Source organism: Lissotriton vulgaris, chromosome 1_1 (genome assembly GCF_964263255.1).
Source record: "Lissotriton vulgaris chromosome 1_1, aLisVul1.2, whole genome shotgun sequence".
In the NCBI taxonomy this organism is placed as follows: Eukaryota; Metazoa; Chordata; class Amphibia; order Caudata; family Salamandridae; genus Lissotriton; species Lissotriton vulgaris.
In genome coordinates, this window is record NC_141685.1 from 158,618,593 (window position 1) to 158,640,168 (window position 21,576).

Genomic DNA, 21,576 nt, shown 5'->3' on the forward strand with positions numbered 1-21,576 from the left:
GGTGTTCCACGTTCCTGCCGGAATTTGAGCCTGTGGGTCTCTTCATCCACACCCAATCGGTCCAAGATATATTTCTTTACAACGGCATAAACAGAGGTGCTGTCTCTGTTGATCATTTGATAAGCAGATTGGGCTTCACCTGTTAACAGAGGTGCAAGGTAAAATGGCCACCTATCCTCAGGCCAAGCGCTGGCCCTAGCAGCCCTCTCAAAATTGAGAAAGAAATCCAAAGGGTCGTCTCCTGGGGTGAACTTCTGTAGAGGGACAACAGTACCTGGGGCATTTGTTCTACCTTGTCCCAACAGAGTCATAAGTTGGTTCTGACCCTCAGCCAATTTCAATAGGCTATCTGCCTGAGTTTGTATGGCGATGGAAAACGCCGTGCGGTCAGCGTCGGCCTGCGTAGAAGTTTGGCCTATTGCCCACTCGAGCTTGTCCTGGCCCTCTTTCATTTGCTGTATCAGGGCTTCCATCTTGTATCAGAGGACGGTTCACAGGGATCCGAGTCACGGCACCACTTGTAAGGATTAGCGTTGCTAGGATATGGAGTAATGAGGCAAAGTCACAAATGACAGGTGCAGGATTACTGGGGTTTTATTGTGTACAAAGAGGTATCAAAGTCTGTAAGTCTGCGTGTAGCTCTTTCTTCTTTCCTAACAGGACTTCCAAGGTAGGTGTCACGTGGGAGGTCTTCACACTCGTAGGGGCGTTTCACGGAAATAGAAAGAGAGAAAGAATACGCCAAATTACTGGACTGAACTACATATCTGATATCCGTGAGGGGCGGGGAAAAGGACGTGAGGGGGATCACCAGGGATCATCACCGTTTGCCGTGCTTCCCTAAATGTGAGGCATTCTAGGCGCTCCTGTCCCGTGTCCACCCAGCCGCCCCCTACCCGTTCCCTCCCTCTGAATGAAAGAGCCCCCGTATGCGCGCCCGTACCTTGCGGTGCCACACTTCTCCAGGTGAAGTGTGGCTGGGTGGAGCGTGGTCCCGTTGGCCTCCCGGCTGTAGTGCTGGCGGTCTACCCTCGGGTCCTGCTCCGGTCTCCCACAGCAATTCGGCTCCGGTTTCCTTCCGTCCAGCGGCGAAGACGTCCGATGCTTCCTGCTCTGCTCCAGCGTTCGCGTCCTTCCGCTCGAGATCTCACGCTATCAGCGCCGTCGAAAGCGAGGATTGGACATCTGGGGATGATGTCACTGTCGAAGGTCCCGCCTCCGGGAAAACCCAGGCGGCCGTAGAGGGGTTGCGGACATCCTGTGCGTGCCGAGGTGGAAAGGAAGAGGGACAAGCATCAGAGTCGTGGCAGGTAGGGACCCCCTGACATCATACTATGATTCTTTGCCACCACCAAACAAGCAAACTGACCCAGAAGTTACAAGTTAGCCATGGCGGCTCCGGGCCATTGCTTACATTGATGGCCCCCCCCAGGTCTCTGGCCCTCTGGACAGCTATCTAAACAGTGCTTCTTTGAACAGTTCATTTACTGTGGCGCTCCATTTTAAGCGACCAACTCTCACCCCAATGGCCTCCTCAACATGGTGCGATGTTTGGGTGACATTCGTTCCGCAAATTTCTGAAGCGTGCATAAAGCACAAGCCCGAAATCCATCAGCCTACATCTTCCAGGATCAACACCTAACGAGAAGAACAAACGCAGAATTCAAATGTTTTGATAGACCAATGTCATAGTCACAGTTTGAGGCGCTGTAGTCGTTCACCGTATGAGCAGGTCTTTTATAATTAGGCGATCCTACCTGGAGACGGTTGTTATGTGGTCACTATTAATAAGGGTTTATTGTCCGCCATTGCGGATACACTGTCGACCTTGATACTTCTGCTTTTCCTTAACCTATGTGTTGTTCTAAAAGTACCAGTAACCTTTATAAGGCAAGTTGGTAAGCTTTATAATGTTGTCTATCAGTTGTCGTTGTCGCGTTATCCCCTTCTTGTAAAATATGCAAACCAAACTTGAAATAAGTGCACTTTGTTGTGAGAATAGCTATTGTTGCCACTGATTTCTTTTCTTGCAGCACAGCAATGCCTCTTTTATAAATCGAACATTGATTATTTGAATAGTATTGATTTCATTCCAGAGTGACTTTTGCACCATTAAGGCGATAAATAATACGTTGACCTCATATTTGAGTTGGATCAGTTTATCCTGTTAGAGTCCTGTCCTTCGTCGCCATTTTCTAGTGAGTGGCCTAGTCTCTAGAGGATCATAGGGCTCTCCCCCTCCCTTTGCTTCGACAGTGTTTGCCTTTAGAGATGCTGATATGCAGTGCGGAGACCTGCAGTTAGGCAGCTCTGAACGAGTAAATGAAATCCATGCTGGTGGTCTGAGCTGGGAACGTGCCTTTCATGTTTATTTCTTCCCTCCAGACTCCTTGGAGGTACATACATTGTCAGATAAGGGGACAGAGGCCCAGCAAGTGTAGGATTTGCCTAGTATTAAACACTTTAAGTCTGATGAACACAGGCCTACTTTTTCCAAAGGTTAGGTCATGAGAGTGGGCGCTGTGTAACCCTCCCCCCACCAAAGGCAATGTCTATGTGGTAATCAAACTCTCATGTCATCGGTAGGCTAAGGGTAAGATTTATTCACCACTCATTTATTCAACACTCCTGGCAACGCATCAACAACATTCCAGGAGCCGCTGGAGGGAATCTTTAGTTAAAGGAGCATCACCACAGTCTGTACCCATTTTTCAAAGCACAGTTTTACTCACAACTTTAGGATGGCTGTAAATACCCCCGGTCTTGGACATAAATGGGGGTAGAGGCATAAATTTACTTAGTGATTCCTGAAGCTTACTATTTCACAAACCTGTATAGTGGCCCTGTCGAGAAATAACATTTGGTGTCTATTTCCAGCATCTTTAGGTATAGTGGTAAATCCGGGATTAGATGTTATGTTTCTCCTTGGCCCCTCCTAGGATGTTTGGTCTGTGTGTAAAGGCGCTTTCTTGATCTGGATTCATGTGAGGTGCAGAGCCCATTTCAGGTGTCTCCCTTGTATCTATGCAGCCTCTAAAGTGTGTGCTGTTCCATAACGTTAGTGATACTCTGCATTTTCTCCTCTCACTGCATGCCCCGCCACTGCTATTTAGAGTCACTCCTCGTATTGAAATTCTTTGTAAAGCAGATGACCCTTGTAGGGAAGATTATATACTCTCTGACACCCCTTGGTACGTAATATCCCATACCTGGCCCAAAAAAAAAATAATTACTCTGCATGATTTACTATATGGCAATACTTCCTTAAAATATTGCTCATTTTGCCCATGCTTCAGTCCATATGAAACTAGTCTTTGCCCTCCCACCCTCTTGTCAACACAGTACACTAGATACCTCCAGGTATTACATGCTCACTTGCATCAGATTCTCGTAGCGCCTGGCCTGTGTTCTTGCATTGTTTGCATCAAATTCTCCTAGTGTCTGGCCTGTGTTATTGCATTGTTTGCATCAGATTCTCATAGTGGTTGGCCATTGTTATTGCATTGTTTGCATCAGATTCTCTTGGTTCCTGGCCCGTGTTATTGCATTGTTTGCCTCAGATTCTCTTGGTGCCTGGCCTGTGTTATTGCATTGTTTTTGTCAGATTCTCCTAGTCCCAGGCTCATGTTATTGCATTGTTTATGTCTGATTCTTCTAGTGCCTGGCCTGTGTTACTGCATTGTTTGTTTCAGATTCTCCTAGCGCCTGGCCCGTGTTATTGCATTGTTTGCGTCAGATTCTTCCAGTGCCTGGACTGTGTTATTGCATTGTTTTCATCAATCCTAGTGCTTGACCTGTGTTATTGCATTGTTTGTGCCAGATTCTCCTAGTGCCTAGTCTGTGTTATTGCATTATTTGCGTCAATCCAAGTGCCTGGCCCGTGTTATTGCATTGTTTGCATCAGATTCTCCTTGTGCCTGACCTATGTTATTGCATTGTTTGCATCAGATTCTCATAGTGCCTCGCCTGTGTTATTGCATTATTTGCGTCAATCCAAGTGACTGGTCCGTGTTATTGCATTGTTTGCATCAGATTCTCCTAGTACCTGGCCTGTGTTATTGCATTGTTTGAATCAGATTCTCTTTGAGTCTGGCCTGTGTTATCGCATTGTTTGCATCAGATTCCCATAGTGCCTTGCCCGTGTTATTGCATTGTTTGTGTCAGATTCTCCTACTGATTGGCCCGTGTTATTGCATTATTTGCTTCAACCCTAGTGCCTGGCCTGTGTTATTGCATTGTTTGTGTCAGATTCTCCTACTGCTTGGCCTGTGTTATTGCATTATTTGCGTCAATCCAAGTGCCTGGCCCGTGTTATTGCATTGTTTGCATCATATTCTTCTAGTGCTTGGCCCGTGTTATTGCATTGTTTGCATCAGATTCTCCTCGTGCCTGGCCTGTGTTATTGCATTGTTTGCATCATATTCTTCTAGTTCTTGGCCCGTGTTATTGCATTATTTTCATCAATCCTAGTGCCTGGCCCGTGTTATTGCATTATTTGCTTCAATCCAAGAGCCTGTTCCGTGCTATTGCATTGTTTGTGTCAGATTCTCCTAGTACCTGATCTGTGTTATTGCATTGTTTGCATCAGATTCTCATTGTGCCTGGACTGTGTTATTGCATTGTTTGCATCAGATTCTTCTAGTGCCTGGCTCGTGTTATTGCATTGTTTGCATCAGATTCTCTTGGTGCCTGGCCTGTGTTATTGCATTATTTGCATCAGATTCTTCTGGTGCCTCGCAGGTGTTATTGCATTGTTTCCATCAGATTCTCTTGGTGCCTGGCCCGTGTTATTGCATTGTTTGCATCAGATTCTTCTAGTGCCTGGCCAGTGTTATTGCATTGTGTCCACCAGATTCTTCTAGTCCCTTTCCCATGTTATTGCATTGTTTGCGTCAGATTCTCCTAGTGCCTCACCCATGTTATTGCCTTATTTGCTTCAACCCTACTGCCTGGCCCATGTTATTTCATTGTTTGCATCAGATTCCCCTAGTACCTGGTCTGTTTTATTGCACTGTTTGCATCAGATTCTCATAGTGCCTGTTCTGTGTTATTGCATTGTTTGCGTCAGATTCTCACAGTGATTGGCCAGGGTTATTGCATTGTTTGCTTAAGATTCTCCCAGTGCCTGGCCTGTGTTATTGCATTGTTTGCATCAGATTATCTTGGTGCCTGGCCCGTGTTATTGCATTGTTTGCATCAGATTCTTCTAGTGCCTGGCCTGTGTTATTGCATTGTTTGCATCAGATTTTTCTAGTACCTGCCCTGTGTTATTGCATTGCTCGCATCAGATTCTCAAGGTGGTTGGCCCGTGTTATTGCATTGTTTGCATCAGATTCTCTTGGTGCCTGGCTCGTGTTATTGCATTGTTTACATCAATCCTACTGCCTGGCCTGTGTTATTCCATTGTTTGCGTCTAGTGCCCGGCCTGTGCTATTGCATTGTTTGCATTAGATTCTTCTAGTGCCTGGTCTGTGTTATCGAATTTAGAAAAAACAACTATGCCCCTGCACTATAAACAATCAATGAGTAAATAGTAATGGTATAAGTTTGTTTTGGAATGCAATGAAGGTATTAGGACAAATCTAAACATTTAGTGACTCTCCGAGAATGAGTAAATATGAATGGAGATACATAGGTGGAGAAACAGTCTTTTCTTGGTGTAGTCACTTCTGTTTATTGTTCCATTTCAATAGCCAACATGTGTTTCATCGCAGGGAACAAACTGCGAATCTTCAGGGCTTAATTGAAACATCTATTGGACTAGATACATTCCACCCGGATGTCTAATCCTGAATCCTTTTATGATAATGAGTATAGGGGAGATGGCCGGTCAGTGTATAGACTCTGTTGAGTGTCCTCGTAGGGAAAAGAAAGTTCGTATTTGCAAAAGCCCAGTCCGGGCATTACGTGGAAACCTGAATTTGGAATTCCAAATTCATATTCTGGCTGTGCGAGATCTCGTTACTTTCCGAGTCAGGTGAAAACCGGAAGGAGAAACAGGTTCGTGGATGGGCGGGTGCGCCGTTAACTCCACGAAGGAAGTTCACCTTATCTGTGTAGATCTCCCTCTCTAATTTCCCGGCGCCGTGTATCGAGAACGGACCAATTGGCTATTGAAATGGTACCTTTTATCCCAATCCGGTTCATCTGACTGCAAGGACACTGCCCTCTTCCTGCAGTGTCGTGTGGCGTTTTAGGCTCCGAGTGAATTTTCCCGATTCATGCCCTTATATAGGTACGTTTCACATTGCCCTTAGATAGGCATAGAAATCAAGTCCTTATTTAGACATATCCCATGCAGACCAAATACAGGCATGGCTACTTCCACCCGTACCAAACATCACAACGATTTCTTGGAAAATCGGCTTAAGCTGTTAGGGAACTTCCCCTTGCTCGAATATTGATTTGTCCAAGAACTCATGTACTTTGCAAAGAACAACTATTCCCTAGGGGTTCTTTCCTGATGTTATTATGCCCGACTTTAGGTCAAACTATGGCATTCCTAGACACCTTCGAGGTATAAATATATCTCCACTTGCTCTAGCAAGACACAGTGGTTGGGAGCAGTTTGACTATCTACTTGCCCGACCGAGCTTGCAACAGCAAGTGCCAACGAAACCAACCCTCCAGCTGACGCACTGATCAGGAAGCTGTCTCTTTTCCTGCCGAGAATCCAGCTCCAGTGTTTCCAAGCTCCCCTTGCGGGGGTTGGGAAATCGAGTCCCGAGACAGAGATACCAGGCCTCCTTCATTCTAACTAAGGTATGGAGCTGATTAGAACCTAGAGAAATCTTGGATAGATTCTTGGCAAAGAAATCTAAACCTAGTCTACACAATACTTACGTCTTCCCTTGTACTAGACTTAGGTGTGGTACATCGGTGTAGGCTTATTTTAGAAGCACCAGTTGAATATATTTTAGCCTGTGTATTTATGTATTTCTTTTTATATGGCTTAGAAACCATACCATGCTCTTACAGTATTATTTTATAATACTATTATTAAAAAAAAATATATTATTTAAAATTTTATATAGCGTGCAGTTATCCTAGGGCATCCCAGCGCTGTACGCATTATACTTTGCAGTCTGCTTAACGATTGTAGCAGTTCACTTTTCTTGTATGAGAAAGAAGACTGTTCAATAAACCTTTTTATTGAAAACGCCTGTCTCTCTTTTTCTCCACAAACTCTGTTGAAACGAAGCATTCACGATTGACTGAGTGAAATACTAATCTATTGTTTCCGCGACTCTAAAGATATATTTCTTATTCTTGGGAAACAAACTTGCCATGTTTATGCGGTTGTCACAAACTAATCCCTTCTTGTGAATTCGAGAAAGTTTCTAGTAACCTCTGAGCTAGCTGGCACTCACTATTACGTTTAGTATATTCGATAGAGACTTAGTCGACCTTAGTCCTATGTCTAATCTATAGGATGTATTATTCCAAAGCGCAGAGCCTATTGGGAATATAGGAACTACACTACATGGCACCCAACATTTGGTAAGGTACTCATTTAACGCTAGATACTAAAGTAACTCAGTTGTGCTTTTTTCAGAGACCCCTTTTTTCTGTAAAATACTCCAATAGACGTCTGGAGTGGGTAAAAGGATAAAATATCCGCCACAACTGAGTAGTACGAAAAAATCCTATGTATTAGTTTTTGGTTTGTTCAACATTGAAGGATACAGTATTCCAAAATATTGTGCACTTTATCTTTGTTTCCTTGAACCTTGCTCTGCAAACTTTCAGACAACAAAAATGTCAGTTAACGGCGACAACACTGCAATTGGTGGAGCTGCAGTAAAGCCAGCAGCTTTTGACGTAACAGGCTTTAATGAAGCCGACGATGATGGTATAATCATCCCAGAAAATTTAAGGAAAGCCATCACTATAAAACTTATAACAAATGGCCTATCATCAAGAGGTGGTAGGTTCATTTTTTGTAATTGAGGCACATGAATATCGTCAGACAGAGGTATTCTATTCATGGAATATCCTCCCTGAAGCAAATCCAGTATCACATGTGTTTCACTTCTACAAAGAGGAACCTCCGACGGAATACGTTCCTTTCGAGGATATTGAAATTCAACTAACTTACCAAGAGCATGCACTCTGGTTTAAAGGCGCCCTAAAACATATAAATCACATTACCAGGCTCGGTCCACTAGGTAGACCAGGAGCAATATGGCCGGTATTATCCAGCTATACACCACATTCTGCCATTGAGGAAATGTCAGGTGCACAACTATTAGTTCAACTAAAAGAACTAATCAAAATCCATAAACAATTGGTTCAATATGTCATGCGGACTCTAACAATCCAACCTCCTATAAGGATTCCACAACACACCCCTCACTAGGATAACAAAAATAAAATTACACCACAGACTATACAACCAGTCATTGGTGAATTACCTGTAAAAAGGGAACACATTCCATTCTGGATAGCTCAAAAGTTTACTCAAATAGAGGCAGTATTTCCTGGTAGTACACCTCGTGAGAAACACAGAATTCTAACAATCTGTTTACCAATGGGGATCGAACCACACCTGGAGGACTGTGACACTTGGGGTACAGTCTTTGCTGCAATCTACACTAAAACACATGGTGTTCCGTCTATGGCGGTAATACCAGACGTCCTGAAACAGAATCAAAATGAATACGGGGCAGAGCCTGCTTTAACTTTAGGTATGAAATTACCCAAAGATTTCAAACAGGTCTCAACAATAATATTAGCTAATATTAGAGCTGAAGCAGCATCCGTGGCGATCTGCCAAAAGTTATGGGAATTTGATGTAACAGAGGAACCACAAGAACTGGCCAGAATAATTGAAAAATCCTATGAAGAACTAGGTAGTGACAGTTTGGGTGGTAAACCAGTGAAACCTCAACTGACTGAAAGTCCTGAAAAGGCCCTTATTAAAAACACTCTTATTATTCCCAAAAAGAAGTGGGAGAACACTAAACAAACGCCTAAGGAGAAGCGTTCTCGATCCAGAGGTAGGTCTCCTCAAAAGGAGCCCTCTGAAAGGAGGTTCAACCTTAGGAATAGGGATAATTTGAGAAAACCTGATCGATATCAAGATACTGATACACTTTCCTCTCGTACCTTTCAGACTTCATCACAGAAATTCAAAAGAAGAGTTCTGTCAGAACAAAAGGAAGAACACGTGAAGTCCAAAGACGATCAACATGTTCAGAAAAATAAGAAAACTCAATTCACCAAAAAGAAGGTAGCAGGTCTAAAAATCAGACATGCCGAGGATCTTGAGGACACAACTCAAGAACGAGGAATGGACTCAAACGATGTTGGACAGTGCAGCAGAAGTCACCATAGCTCGCAAGATCTTGAAGGATCATCTGAGATAGTGGACTTGATTGAGTACATCCAAGTTGAAACTGCCGATACCAGGGCTAGTGTCCCACACAAGTTATATGAAGTAACACTCCGGATGGAGGGGGACATAACTAGAAAAATAAGAGCACTCTTTTGGGAGAAGCTCTCTCAGGGTTATGACATTCTTCTATCTGAACAAGACTGGCCACCTGAATTTGTCAGGGAGTGTCCACATGGCGAAGAAATAATTATGCCAGCCTTCTCCAACCATATTCCAATTCATAAAAAATATATATATGCCATAAAATGGGCAGTGGCCCAGGCTCCAGCATTATAGAAAAATAACGCAGGATGGGATGAGGATTCTCCTCACCATAAATTCCAATTGAAAAATCAACCAACTGCACAAAGGCAGTATCCAGTTAACCCCTTCCATGCTGGGCCGATTCTGCTCCTGTGCTGCAGATTTCAGCGCGGGTGCGGTCATGACGGCCCCCAGCCGTCATCAGCACACAAGCACTGTAGTGTATGACGGCTGGGGGCCATCATCAGCATGGAAGGGGTTAAGCAAGAAGCTAAAAAACAGGTCAGGGAGATCTTAGATCAACTTGAATACCAAGGGGTGATTGAAACATGCACCTCGTCAATGAACAATCCTTTGCTTCCTGTCTCCAAACCAGACAATACATTTTGTCTAGTTTTGGATTACAGACATTTCAACTCTTGCTGTAAAACTTTTGCAGTATAAAATGCACACAGTGCAGCACTAATGAATAACATTGTGCGTAAAAAATATAAAACCACATTAGATAATTCAAACGGTTTCTTCTGTCAAAACATTGCACCAGAAAGTAGGTACTTGACCGCTTTCTCAATTATGGGGACACAGTGTCACTTCTGTCGTCTTCCACAGGGATTCAAGAATAGTCCAGGGTTATTTTCAGTCAGAGTAACAGATTTAGTACAAACATATGATGACGAAGCTCTATCATATGTCAATGACATCTATCTTACAGACGAAGACTTGGACAGGCACTTGAACAGGGTGAACACCATAATATTGGGCTTCGCCTCTGAAGGGTACAAATTAAATTTCAAGACATCGAGAATTGCCCCCTTAAACATCCTTTTTCTAGGATATGCGTTATCAAGTGAAGGCAAAAGCCTGACAGAGAAATGTGTGCTGCCCCAACCTCCAAAAACGCTGAAAAACTTAGAGTCGATTCTAGGTTTCCTAAATTTCGGAAGAACTTACATTCTAAATAACACAGAAAGGGTTAAACCTCTCTACGAATTAATCAAACCTGATTTTAAAACAATTAATTGAACTCAAAAACACACAGAAATGTTGCATTCAGTCCAAATGGACATGTTGGCAGTAACACACGTACAAACTCGCGTAAACGCACGCAACTTTGAAGGAGAAAAAGTACCAATAGCTTATAAATCACATCTGTTCTGACAGCGGTTCAAACTGTAGTAGCAAAAGAGAGAGCCCTCGCACAGGGTAAGCGCATAATGGTCGTTACTCCTGTACGTGTCTTAGAGGCAGTAACAAAGGCGAGCATTCCAAATGCTAAAGCCTTATATCCAAGATGGACACAATGGTTTAATTCTCTTGCTGCAACAGACATTGAATACGTTTTTAAAAACACAAGAATTTCTACAATATGAACAAGAATGCCCTCTGCCTACTGATATTCTGCCTCTAGAACAGTATGAATGTATCATTTATACTGATGGATCAGCACAGCCCGTTATTGGGGGTAAACAAGCTCATAGTGCTGCATGCACGATCGTTAAAGGTCGCTGGCGAGATGGCAAATTCCGACCTATGGACACTAAAACTCAATCTCTTGGAGATTGTACAGCTCAGCGAGCTGACCTACAAGCATTCAAGATGTTGCTTGAAAATACTGATCGCGAATTCCCCACACTCATAGTGTGCGATTTCTATTACTGCGTCCAATCTAACAATGAATACTTGCAGACTGGGTTCAAAACGGTTTCAAAGATGCAAAAGGTGGCACAATTAAGCATAAGTTGGTTTGGGAACAGGTAGTTCAGTTACCACAAGAACTACAAAAGACTCACGTGATATATGCACTGAGTCATCAACGTGATGGTGTTCACGTTGCAGGGAATTCATTAGCTGATGAAGCTGCGAAGGCAGCTGTGCAAACGGCTTCCGTAGCTGCAATCACTCGTTCAAAAACTAAAATAGACGCAAAATAATGCTAGCTGTCAATGCCACAAGCAAAGGCAACGGTGCATTGTTACCTCAAAACTATCCACTCAAATACTCATACATAATTGATGCAAACTCCGTTCCTTTTGCTTGAATTCCTGCAGTGGGGGATAAAGTAATTCCAAACAGGAAACGTAGAGTAGCTTTTATTTATTTATTTTATTTTTAAGGTTTTATATAGCGCGAACAAGACTCTTGCGAGTATCAGAGTGCTTTACATGACAAGTAGAAAGATATATAGCATATATTACGATATAGTGAACCAGGAAATAAGTAAGTAATACATACATCTAGATCAAGAGAAGGCAGTGCAAGGTAGTGCAAAACAGCAAAGATAAACAGGACGAATATAAGCGAAGAGAAGCAAGTAATATAGTATAGTGAATAGTACATAGAGTTCACGTGGATTGAGCCATGAGGATAGCTTTCACTTCTCTTTTGAAGGAAGCAGAGGCAGGGTTCATTCTAGTTTCACTGGGCAGAGCGTTCCATATCCTTGAAGCCATACCGGATAAGGACCGGTTATACGTTTTTTTCTTGGCAAATTGTTGAGGTTGTACGAGAAGAGTCTTGGCACTCCTGGAAGCTCTGCTGCCCGCTGAGAGCACCAGTTTCTGAGCTATTGTGGGGCATTGTGGTTGAGAGCCTTGTGTGTCATACAAGCGATTTTTAAATGAATTCTGGCTTCAAACGGTAGCCAGTTGAGGACTCTCAGGTCTGGGGATATGTGGGCGTTTCTCTCTGAACCTGTGAAGAGTCTCGCAGCAGAATTGATCGTGGCTCTTAGGGGGGCTGTCGATGACCTTGGGAGTCCTCATAAGGTTACTGCTCCGTATTCCAAGCGGGGGATAACTAAGGCTTGAACTCCTGTTTTGAAATCGAAGGCGGGCAGATACGGTTTTAGTTTTCACTGGGTGGAAGTTGGCTCCCTTTGTTGAGGCACTGATGTGTTTCAGCATCTTGAGGTTATTGACCAGCGTTACCCCTAGAGATTTTGCTGAGACGAGTATGAGCAGTTGTCCATTGAGAGCTGTTAGGTGCTCCATCCAGTCTGTGCTAGTTTGAGTTTTTTGGGGGGGAGCGATTACAAGGAATTACGTTTTGAGGGAGTGAAATGAAATGAAAATGAAATGAAATATAATTTGTAAACGCGCTACTATGCCCAGTGGGCGTCAAGGCGCCTAACTCAAAATTAGCTGCGGGCAGACAGAGACAGGAGCTCACTGATAGGCTTTGGTAAAACACCAAGTTTTCAGAGCTTTCTTGAAAAGATCAAGTGAGGGCTGTTGTTTGATCTCCAAGGGAAGAGTGTTCCAGAGTTGAGGTGCAAGAATGGAGAAGGCCTTGCTTCCCCATCGTGCCGTCCTAGCTCGAGGGACTACCAATTGATTAAGCTCTGACGAGCGAAGGCATCTGAGTGGAACATACCTAGAGAGCAAAGAGCCTAGGGCATCAGTCGGGCCTGCCTTCAAGGCATTATATGTCAAACAAAGAAGTTTAAAAGAGACTCTGAATGGGATAGGCAGCCAATGGAGATTCTTCCTTGCCGAGGTCGCAGAGGACATCCACGGCAAGGCCAGAACGAAGCGCGCCGCGGCATTTTGCACAACCTGCAGGCGTTGGAGAAGGCCCTTGTTGGCCCCGGCGTAGAGTGAATTACAATAATCCAGCCTTGAGCCAACGAGGGCGATCACAACCTGTTTTCGTGCCTGTGGTGAAAGATAGTACGCGATTCTTTTCAGGATCCTAATGACACCCCAACAGGTGGCCACCGTTCTGTTCACCTGCAATTCCATAGAGAGCCGAGTGTCGAAGATGACGCCTAGGTTCCTGGCAGATAGTGTGGGAGTGGGGCAGATGCCTAAAGATGAGGGCCACCACTCATCTGACCACAGTTCCTGGTCTTTGCCAAAGACCAGGACCTCCGTTTTGTCTCCGTTCAACTTCAATGAGTTGAGAATCATCCAGTCTGCAACAAGTTGCATACAGGACTTGAAGTTGAACGCGGTGACATTCACGGAGTGGGTCAGGGACACCATGATCTGCGTGTCGTCGGCATACGACACTACCTCCATCCCCTGAGATCTTACCAGTCTTGCAAGGGGGGCCACGTAGATGTTGAACAGGGTCGGACTCCATGCCGACCCCTGTGGCACCCCACATTGCAACGACTTAACAGGGGAGAGGTGATCCCCAAGCATCACTCGCTGCTCTCGCTGATGAAGAAAGGAATTCAGGAGACTCAAGGCCGGTCCTGCTACCCCTGCCTCCCTTAACCTAGATGTTAAAGTACCGGGAGACAGGGTATCAAATGCTGCTGTAAGATCCAGCAGAACTAGCACGGTAGTCTGTCCCAAATCGACTTTCCGACGGATGTTATCCGCGACTTTCGTCAATGCAGACTCTGTGCTGTGTAGCTTTCGAAAGCCATGTTGGGACCCGTCCAAGAATCCTGAAGCATCCAGAAAGCTGGAAAGATGGTAGTTCAGATGGGCCTCCAACATTTTGGCAGGGGCCGGCAAAAGGGATATAGGTCTGAAGTTCTTCAATAGACCGGGGTCAAGGGTAGGCTTTTTAAGGAGAGGTTTAACGGTCCGCCGGGAGCGTTTAACGCTACTCAGCAGCAGTCGCTTCTCACCACCCTCACCAATATGGCTACCTCTCACAACAACCTGATTGTTTTGGGCGACTTTAACCTTTGGCCCAACGGCAGTCTCGACTCCGCCCTCAACAATCTCCTAGTCTCTTGTGAAGGAATGAAACTCTCCCAGCTAGTGAACAAACCCACACACGCAGCAGGGCACCAGCTAGACTTAATCTTTTCCTCCCCCCAGCTAGCTCTTCTGAGCGACATTCTACCAATGTGCTGGACTGATCATGCTCTGATCAAATTTCATATAGTAGGTAGCAGGTCTGGCAGACCGGCATTCCACGGTCATATACCTCCGTACAGAGACTGGAAGGCCCTGGACAAACTCAGACTGAATGGCCCAGTGTTTGAAGTAGAAGACAGTTTCTCCATTACGCAATCAGTGGAGGCCAACTATCTATCCCTTTGCTCAAGGATTTCCAGCACCTCGGAACGCCTCGTCCCTCTGAAAAAGGGTAAACCCCAGAGACGAGCACCGGCCCCCTGGTTTGATGACTCCTTAAGAGCTCTCAAACTAGCATGCAGACATGCTGAGAGAAAATGGAGGCAGGGTTACTCTGACACTCATAAAACCCTCTGGAAAACACACCTCCGGGAGTATAAAACTGCCATCGCCCTAAACAAAGCCAAACATTATTGCTCCATCATAACTAATGCCACGAACAGTTCAAAGAGTATTTTTCAAATACTCAAAAATCTGACCAACCCGGACTGTGTTACCTCTACACAGCCTCCCACCCAAGCCCTCTGCGACAATCTTGCAGTGTTTTTTATCAATAAAATAAACACCATTATTCACAACCTGAAAACACCCCCCTCCTCAGAAACTTCTAACTTGCTGAGACCAGACACCAGCCCGCGGAACTTGTCGCTCCCTGGCTCTGTCCTTCTGGCTAGACTGGGGGAATTCCCTCCGATCCCGGCCGTCGAGTTTGAAAGACTTGCGCTTGGTATCACCTCGGGCTCCCCACTTGACCCCCTACCTCCAAAAATATGGAAAAATTTTGGTATGGAACTTTTTGACACCATGCGCCTAATATGCAATCAGTCCTTGCAGAGTGGCTTTGTTCCAACCCCTTGGAAACAGGCACTAATCACTCCTCTTTTAAAGAAACCCTCCCTGAGCCCAGACTGTCTTTCCAATTACCGACCCATCTCTCTGCTGCCTTTCCCAGCGAAGGTCGCCGAGCGTTGGGTCAGTTCATGCCTGTCCACCCACCTGGAACAAAATAACCTTCTTGATGATCACCAGTTCGGGTTCCGTCCTGCCCACGGCACAGAAACAGCAGTTTTAACTGCCATGGAGGATCTTCGAATGCGTGCAGACAGGGGCCAGCCAGTGGCACTGATACTGCTGGACCTGTCTGCCGCATTCGACACGGTCAACCATGCTAGGCTGCTGCAGAGACTTAGGGAAGTGGGAGTGGAAGGCACTGCATTGCTTTGGTTTCATTCCTATCTTCGGGACAGAAGACAGGCTGTCTCTCTTCCCCCTTTTCAATCCGCCTTTGCAACAGTACCCCAGGGAGTCCCTCAGGGCTCCTCCATCAGTCCCATCCTCTTTAATGTATATCTCATCCCGCTAATCAAATTGATCCAATCCTTTGGGGTCAAAACAATAAATTACGCGGATGATACACAGCTTATTCTCTCATGGGAAGGTGAAGATGCCATTCCTTTTTCAACCTTCCACGACTGCTTAAGAGAGACGGCTGGATGGCTACATAGTAATTCCCTCCAGTTCAACTCCGCGAAAACGGAGGTCCTGTTCTGTTCAGGCACTAAGATACCCCGTCAGTTTCCGAAGGAATTCTGGCCCCCGGAGTTCAGAGACAAACCTCTGCCAGTTCCTTCGGTGCGCAACCTGGGAGCCATGCTGAACAACACATTAAGTATGGAGACTCATGTGACAAAAACCGTGGGGATCTGCACTGCCCTGCTCCGATCACTGCGGAAAATCATGCCTCTTCTCCCGGCACAAGCCAGGGCGTCGATAGTCAGGTGCACGATACTCAGTCGCCTTGACTATTGCAACGCCCTGCTCCTGGAGTCTCCAGTCACGACACTGGACCGACTACAGCGAATTCAATCTGCCGCCGCCAAGCTGGCTCTTGGCTGGACGAGAAGGGCCTCAGCCACAGCAGCTCTGGCTGAGCTACACTGGCTACCCCTAAAACAAAGAGTGGCATTCAAGTCCCTCTGCATTGTCTTTAAGGCTCTGCACGGACTTGGACCTAAACCTCTGCAAGCCCTGTTCCGGTGGTACACTCCTGCCAGAGACCTACGTTCATCTTCTGCTTGTCTGGTAAAGGTACCCAGATTCAACAGAACTAGAACAGGGGGCAGATCATTCAGTGTAGCTGCGGCCAAGCTGTGGAACAGCCTGCCCACTGACATACGTCAGACATCACAGCTTCTTCTCTTCAGGAGACGCATTAAGACATGGCTCTTCCCCAAATAAACTGCCCGTCTGACTGTTCTTCCGGTTTACCGTTAACAGAGTAATTTCCAGCGCCAGGAAGCCTGCAAGGTGTCAGTTCGCGCTTTACAAATTCTCAAAAAAAAAAAAAAAAAACAATGGCCCTCTTCCATGCCACTGGGAAGATACCTTGCTCCAGAGCTCCATTCATGATTTCCAACAATGGAGGAAGAATGATATCCCTACAGTCCTTTAGTATTCTCAAAGGGACTGGATCCAGAGGGGAGGCAGATTTCGTTTTGTCTAATAGGAGGTTGAGACCCTCCAATGAGAGCAGGGGAAATTGGTTCAAAACTTGGGGAGAACCCGCATCCCAGGATTCCAGATGTTTAACTCGAGAGAGGTCTTCCTCACTGAGAGTGTTCCTCTGTGATTGAAGAGCCACATAGATGTCATCTATTTTTTTATAGAAGAAATCAGAGATGTTATTACATAGCTCCTGTGAAGCAACCACGGGATCGGGAACCTGGAGTGTGCATAAGGAGTCAACGATCTTGAAAAGCTCTTTAGAAGACGTGAGAGAACAGGTTAAGTTGGTGAAATATTCCTGTTTCTCCTTGATGACCCTATTTTTGTAAACTCGTAACAGGTCCTTGTAGACTTCTCGATCTCTGGGATCCCAAGACTTGCGCCAACATCGCTCCTTCCTTCTACATTTTTGCCTGAGGAGTCTCAATTCTTCAGTGAACCAAGGGGCTGTCGGCTTCTGCCGCGCCACAAGTTTGAGTGAGGCAGGCGCTAACTCATCAACTGCTTTGGTGATGGAGTCAGCGAGTTCTAGAGCCGTCTCATCAACCATCCGCTGGGATGTAATATTAGTGCTACGAATAAAGGGGGCCAAGGCCTCACTCGTAAAATTCTTAAAGCTTCTTTTGAGACATTTCTTGATAGTCCCCACCTTGACCTCCGAACTGGGCATGTCCAAAGACAAGGGAATGGCTAGATGATCAGACCAGACTATCGGCACAGGAACGCCGACAGTTAATCTGGGATCATTAGAGAATATCCCATCAAGGATGTGGCCAGCCTTGTGAGTAGGATGGATCACTCTTTGGACAAAATCACATGATTCCAATGAGTTGACTAAGGAAGAGGTATCCTTAGAAGCCAAGTCCTCTAGATGGAAATTCGTGTCACCTAGGATGGTAAAGTGAGACCTGCCAAAATATGGTTCCAGAATTCTGAAAAGCTCCGAGCAGAAATTAGTTCTAGATCCTGGGTGTCTGTATAAAAGAATTCCGGTGAAGGAGCTCGAGGGGGCATTCACAATACAAAAGTATAGGGCCTCAAAAGCGTCCGAAGGAGTCGATAGAGATTTTATAGTGCAGGAGAGTGCGGACTTGAAAAGGATGGCCAGTCCACCTCCTCTGCGGCGTACTCTATCCAGCCTCTGTAAGGCATAACCCTCAGGAATAGCCAGCAGGAGGTCGTGACCGGAAGAGTCAGAGGCCCAGGTCTCAGTGATGAAGACCCAGTCAGGTTGTCTAGTGCTAACAAAGTCATGAAAGTCTATATTATGTTTTATCAGAGAGCGCGCATTAATAAGAAAGCCCTGCTTGGGTTGGGAGATAGGCAAACCAGGGAGAGGGGGAGCAGGCTTCCAGGAGGCCTGTGAAGAGAAATTAAAAACAGTTTTACACGAAGGGCAAGACCTCGCCCGCCGTAGGACGTCAGGAGGGAGCCGATGGTGGCATAGACTCACCGGGGGTCTAAGAGATACCAGGTCACGAGACAGTACCTCACTAACGGACAAGGCTGACATCACAGGCTCCAGCCCGTCCTGCAGCCCGTCCTCAGCGCGGACGGGCGCAGACGGGCTGAACTCAGGCGTAACTCCGACGTCAATCAGGCGTCCCCGCTGCGCGTAACCGCTGCGCGTCTGCATGACTCACTTATGTACACGCCTAGCGTCCTTCTGACGACTAGAGCGTGCAGCCTACCTTCTAGCGCCAAAAAACGGCACCATATACATCCAAGATGGCGCTACCAGGAAGGATTACGCCGGGAAGCGGACCCGCCCAACAGCGGTGGAAATCCCAAAAGTTAGAGTGCAAGTGAGGGCCAGGGGGTATTAAGAACAGGGGAAAATGCCAAACAGAAACAAAGAAATAAAAACCAGGTGAGTTTTAAAATCGAGCAGTTAATTTTCAAGTGGTTTTCGGCCAGCCAGAATTGGGTTTTTTGTAGTGTGGAGTTGAGTGATTTGATGTCTTCCAGAGAGTGAATTTTGATGTAAATGTGGGTTTGTCAGCATACATGTGGAAGTGTATTTTGGAGAGGCTTGAGAAGATCAGTGAGGGGGTCCATGAAACGGTTGAATAGGGTGGGAAAGAGGGAGGAGCCTTGAGGAACTCCCAAAGTGTCAGATGAGGGGAAGGACAGGGATTGGTTGACCTTGAATCTTTGGGATCTGTTTTGGAGGAAAGAGGCGAACTAGTTATTACACTTCCAGACAAACCCATTCAAGAGATTCAGCAGGTTGTCGTGTTACACAAAGCACATTTGGGAGAGGGTCTGATACATCAGGGGATCTTTGAATCTATACTAGACTTAAAAGAGACGTACTGGTGACCAGGGATGAATGGTCACATTCACACGTTTGTAATTAACTGCCAAAACTGCAACAGAGATCACCGCAGAGATCGCCGCCAGATACCAGACTACAGTGTAGCCAGCTCAGTACTGACACCATTGTTAGCATTAGACCATCTACATGCAGACTTCCCAATGGACGAATGCGGTCCCACAACTATTAGGACAGATTCATTTGGATGTGGTCTCAGCGCTCGGCTGACACTCAAACTGTTATGAAAGATTTGCGAGTCTTTATCGGCACATACGCAGTCGGCACGCTACATTCTGACCAGGGTTCTGCGTTTAGCTCAAAAGCTTACAAGGAGGCCATGGCCAATCTGGGCGTTGCATTGCTGTATTCTAGTCCATTCCACCCTGAAGGAATTTCGGTAGTGGAAAGAAAAAAACGGGACATAAAGCAATCTATAACAGCTAGGGTATTAGGCTCGGGTGACGGGTGGCTCAAACATCTAATAGGTGTCTAACGTAGTCTTAACAATCTGTCAAGAAGTTCTCTAGGGGGAATCACTCCATATGAAATCCTTTTTGGAACTAGAATGATTGTTGAGGACCTCGATTGTCACACTTCAGTGGTAGAACAAAAACCCTTTAATATCAAAGATCGTTTTGCGGTTTTGCAGGACTTCCATGAAATAAGGAAAAGCCAAAGCAACGTGTTACTGAAGCCAACGACCACTGAAGAAAAACCACCCGTCCCAGCAAGGCCTGCCTGGATTCCAAAGATTGGGGATCCAGTAAGAGGAAAGATCACGGACAAGACGGAATTTGGGCCTTCTTACAGACAACCAGTACCTGTCCTAGCAGTCCACGGTTTAAAAACAGTTTTACTAACGCCCTTTGCTGTTAAAAAGGAGAACAGGTTTGTGTCCATCGACCTGGTCAAACCACATCATGTGGCCGATCATAAGTAGTAGGCCAAGTGGACTCCAGATGCCCGAATCTGGCTACTATCCAAGAGGTTCAAACTGAGAGACTCATCACCTTTGAGAAATCTGCAGAGCGAAAAAAAGGACTATGCAATAAAGCAATGGAACTTGTACCTCTTGAGACCCAAAAAGCAGTTCGTCAAGAAACACCTGTCTACAATGAAATAGCATCTGACTATACAAATATGACAAGTGATCAAGGGGTTCCAGCGATTTCCACGAATCCTGATGCAATTCCTACAATTGACAGAACTGCCTCTGGCTATTTCATTAACTTTGATACGTTTTCCGGGGATCCCAGTGAACCTGAAACAACGCCAGTAAAGAGAACTTTTAAAGAACTAGCAACAGACCTTTTGCATCAATTGGAAAAGACTTATCTGTTTTCACCATGGATTGAACTTTGGATTGTGTTGGGTGCACTGTTTCTTCTACTTTGTTTGACTCTTGTATTTACCTTGGGAATAGTAACAACTGGAAGATATGTTAAAAAGGACACAGTAAGTAAGAACATCAACTTTCTCCTCAAACCACACAAATCATCTCATCGTGAACAAAGAGACTTGTTATTAGTGAACATCACAGCCGTTCCTATACCAGGTGGTATACCTGGGACAGAACTGATTATGACATCCTTGGTCCTGCAGAGCTGTTGAAGATTCCACACCAATTCAAGGTTTCCTTGAGTGACTGTGTTTCATCTAGTACCTTTTCTGATGATTGGGACTTTGAGACTGTTAATAATATGATGTCAGACTTTGAAATGTCTGCAAAATGTACGAATCATGAATACTTAGAAGGTTCATCGGATTACAAACAAATGTATTGTTATAATCACTCTGGTCATCATTTCTTGCATAAATCTGCAAATCCTAGAAATGTATTAACTTATAACCAATGGGAACATTGTCCTAAGCCACCAAAGAGTAGCTCAAATACATTTCATTTTATAACTAATTTCCGTACTTTTCAGGTTTTAATGTTTCAAATCCAGAAAAATGTTACTTTAAAAATGTTAATAAGACAGGAATGAAAAGTATGCTGACTAATACTCAGCAAATAAAGTGTTTGAATGACACTGTTCAACAGACATCTTGTCTTGGGTTAGCCAAGATAAAAGATTTAAACAATACGTCCATACCTACACCGACACCTGATAGTAAAAACACTACAGAAGGGGTGGTCGACGTACAAACAATTTTTCTTCAAAACAGAACAGATCCTACTTGGAAAAAAATGGTTAATCTGGTCCACAGACACAAACAACTGTCAAGATAGATTGCTGAAAAAGACACAAGGGCTCACATTCACTAGGCCAGATCCAAGATATATCCAGAGATAA

The 21,576-nt window shown here is 45.2% G+C and overlaps 1 protein-coding gene across 1 annotated transcript in view; it reads left to right on the forward strand.

Moving 5' to 3' along the window:
• Positions 1–21,576, forward strand: part of LOC147737944 (uncharacterized) — a 69,752-nt gene that overhangs the window by 30,958 nt on the left and 17,218 nt on the right. The window contains 1 exon segment of the mRNA XM_086925001.1: positions 7,750–7,852. Coding sequence (XP_086781127.1) covers positions 7,750–7,852 — 103 coding nt within the window.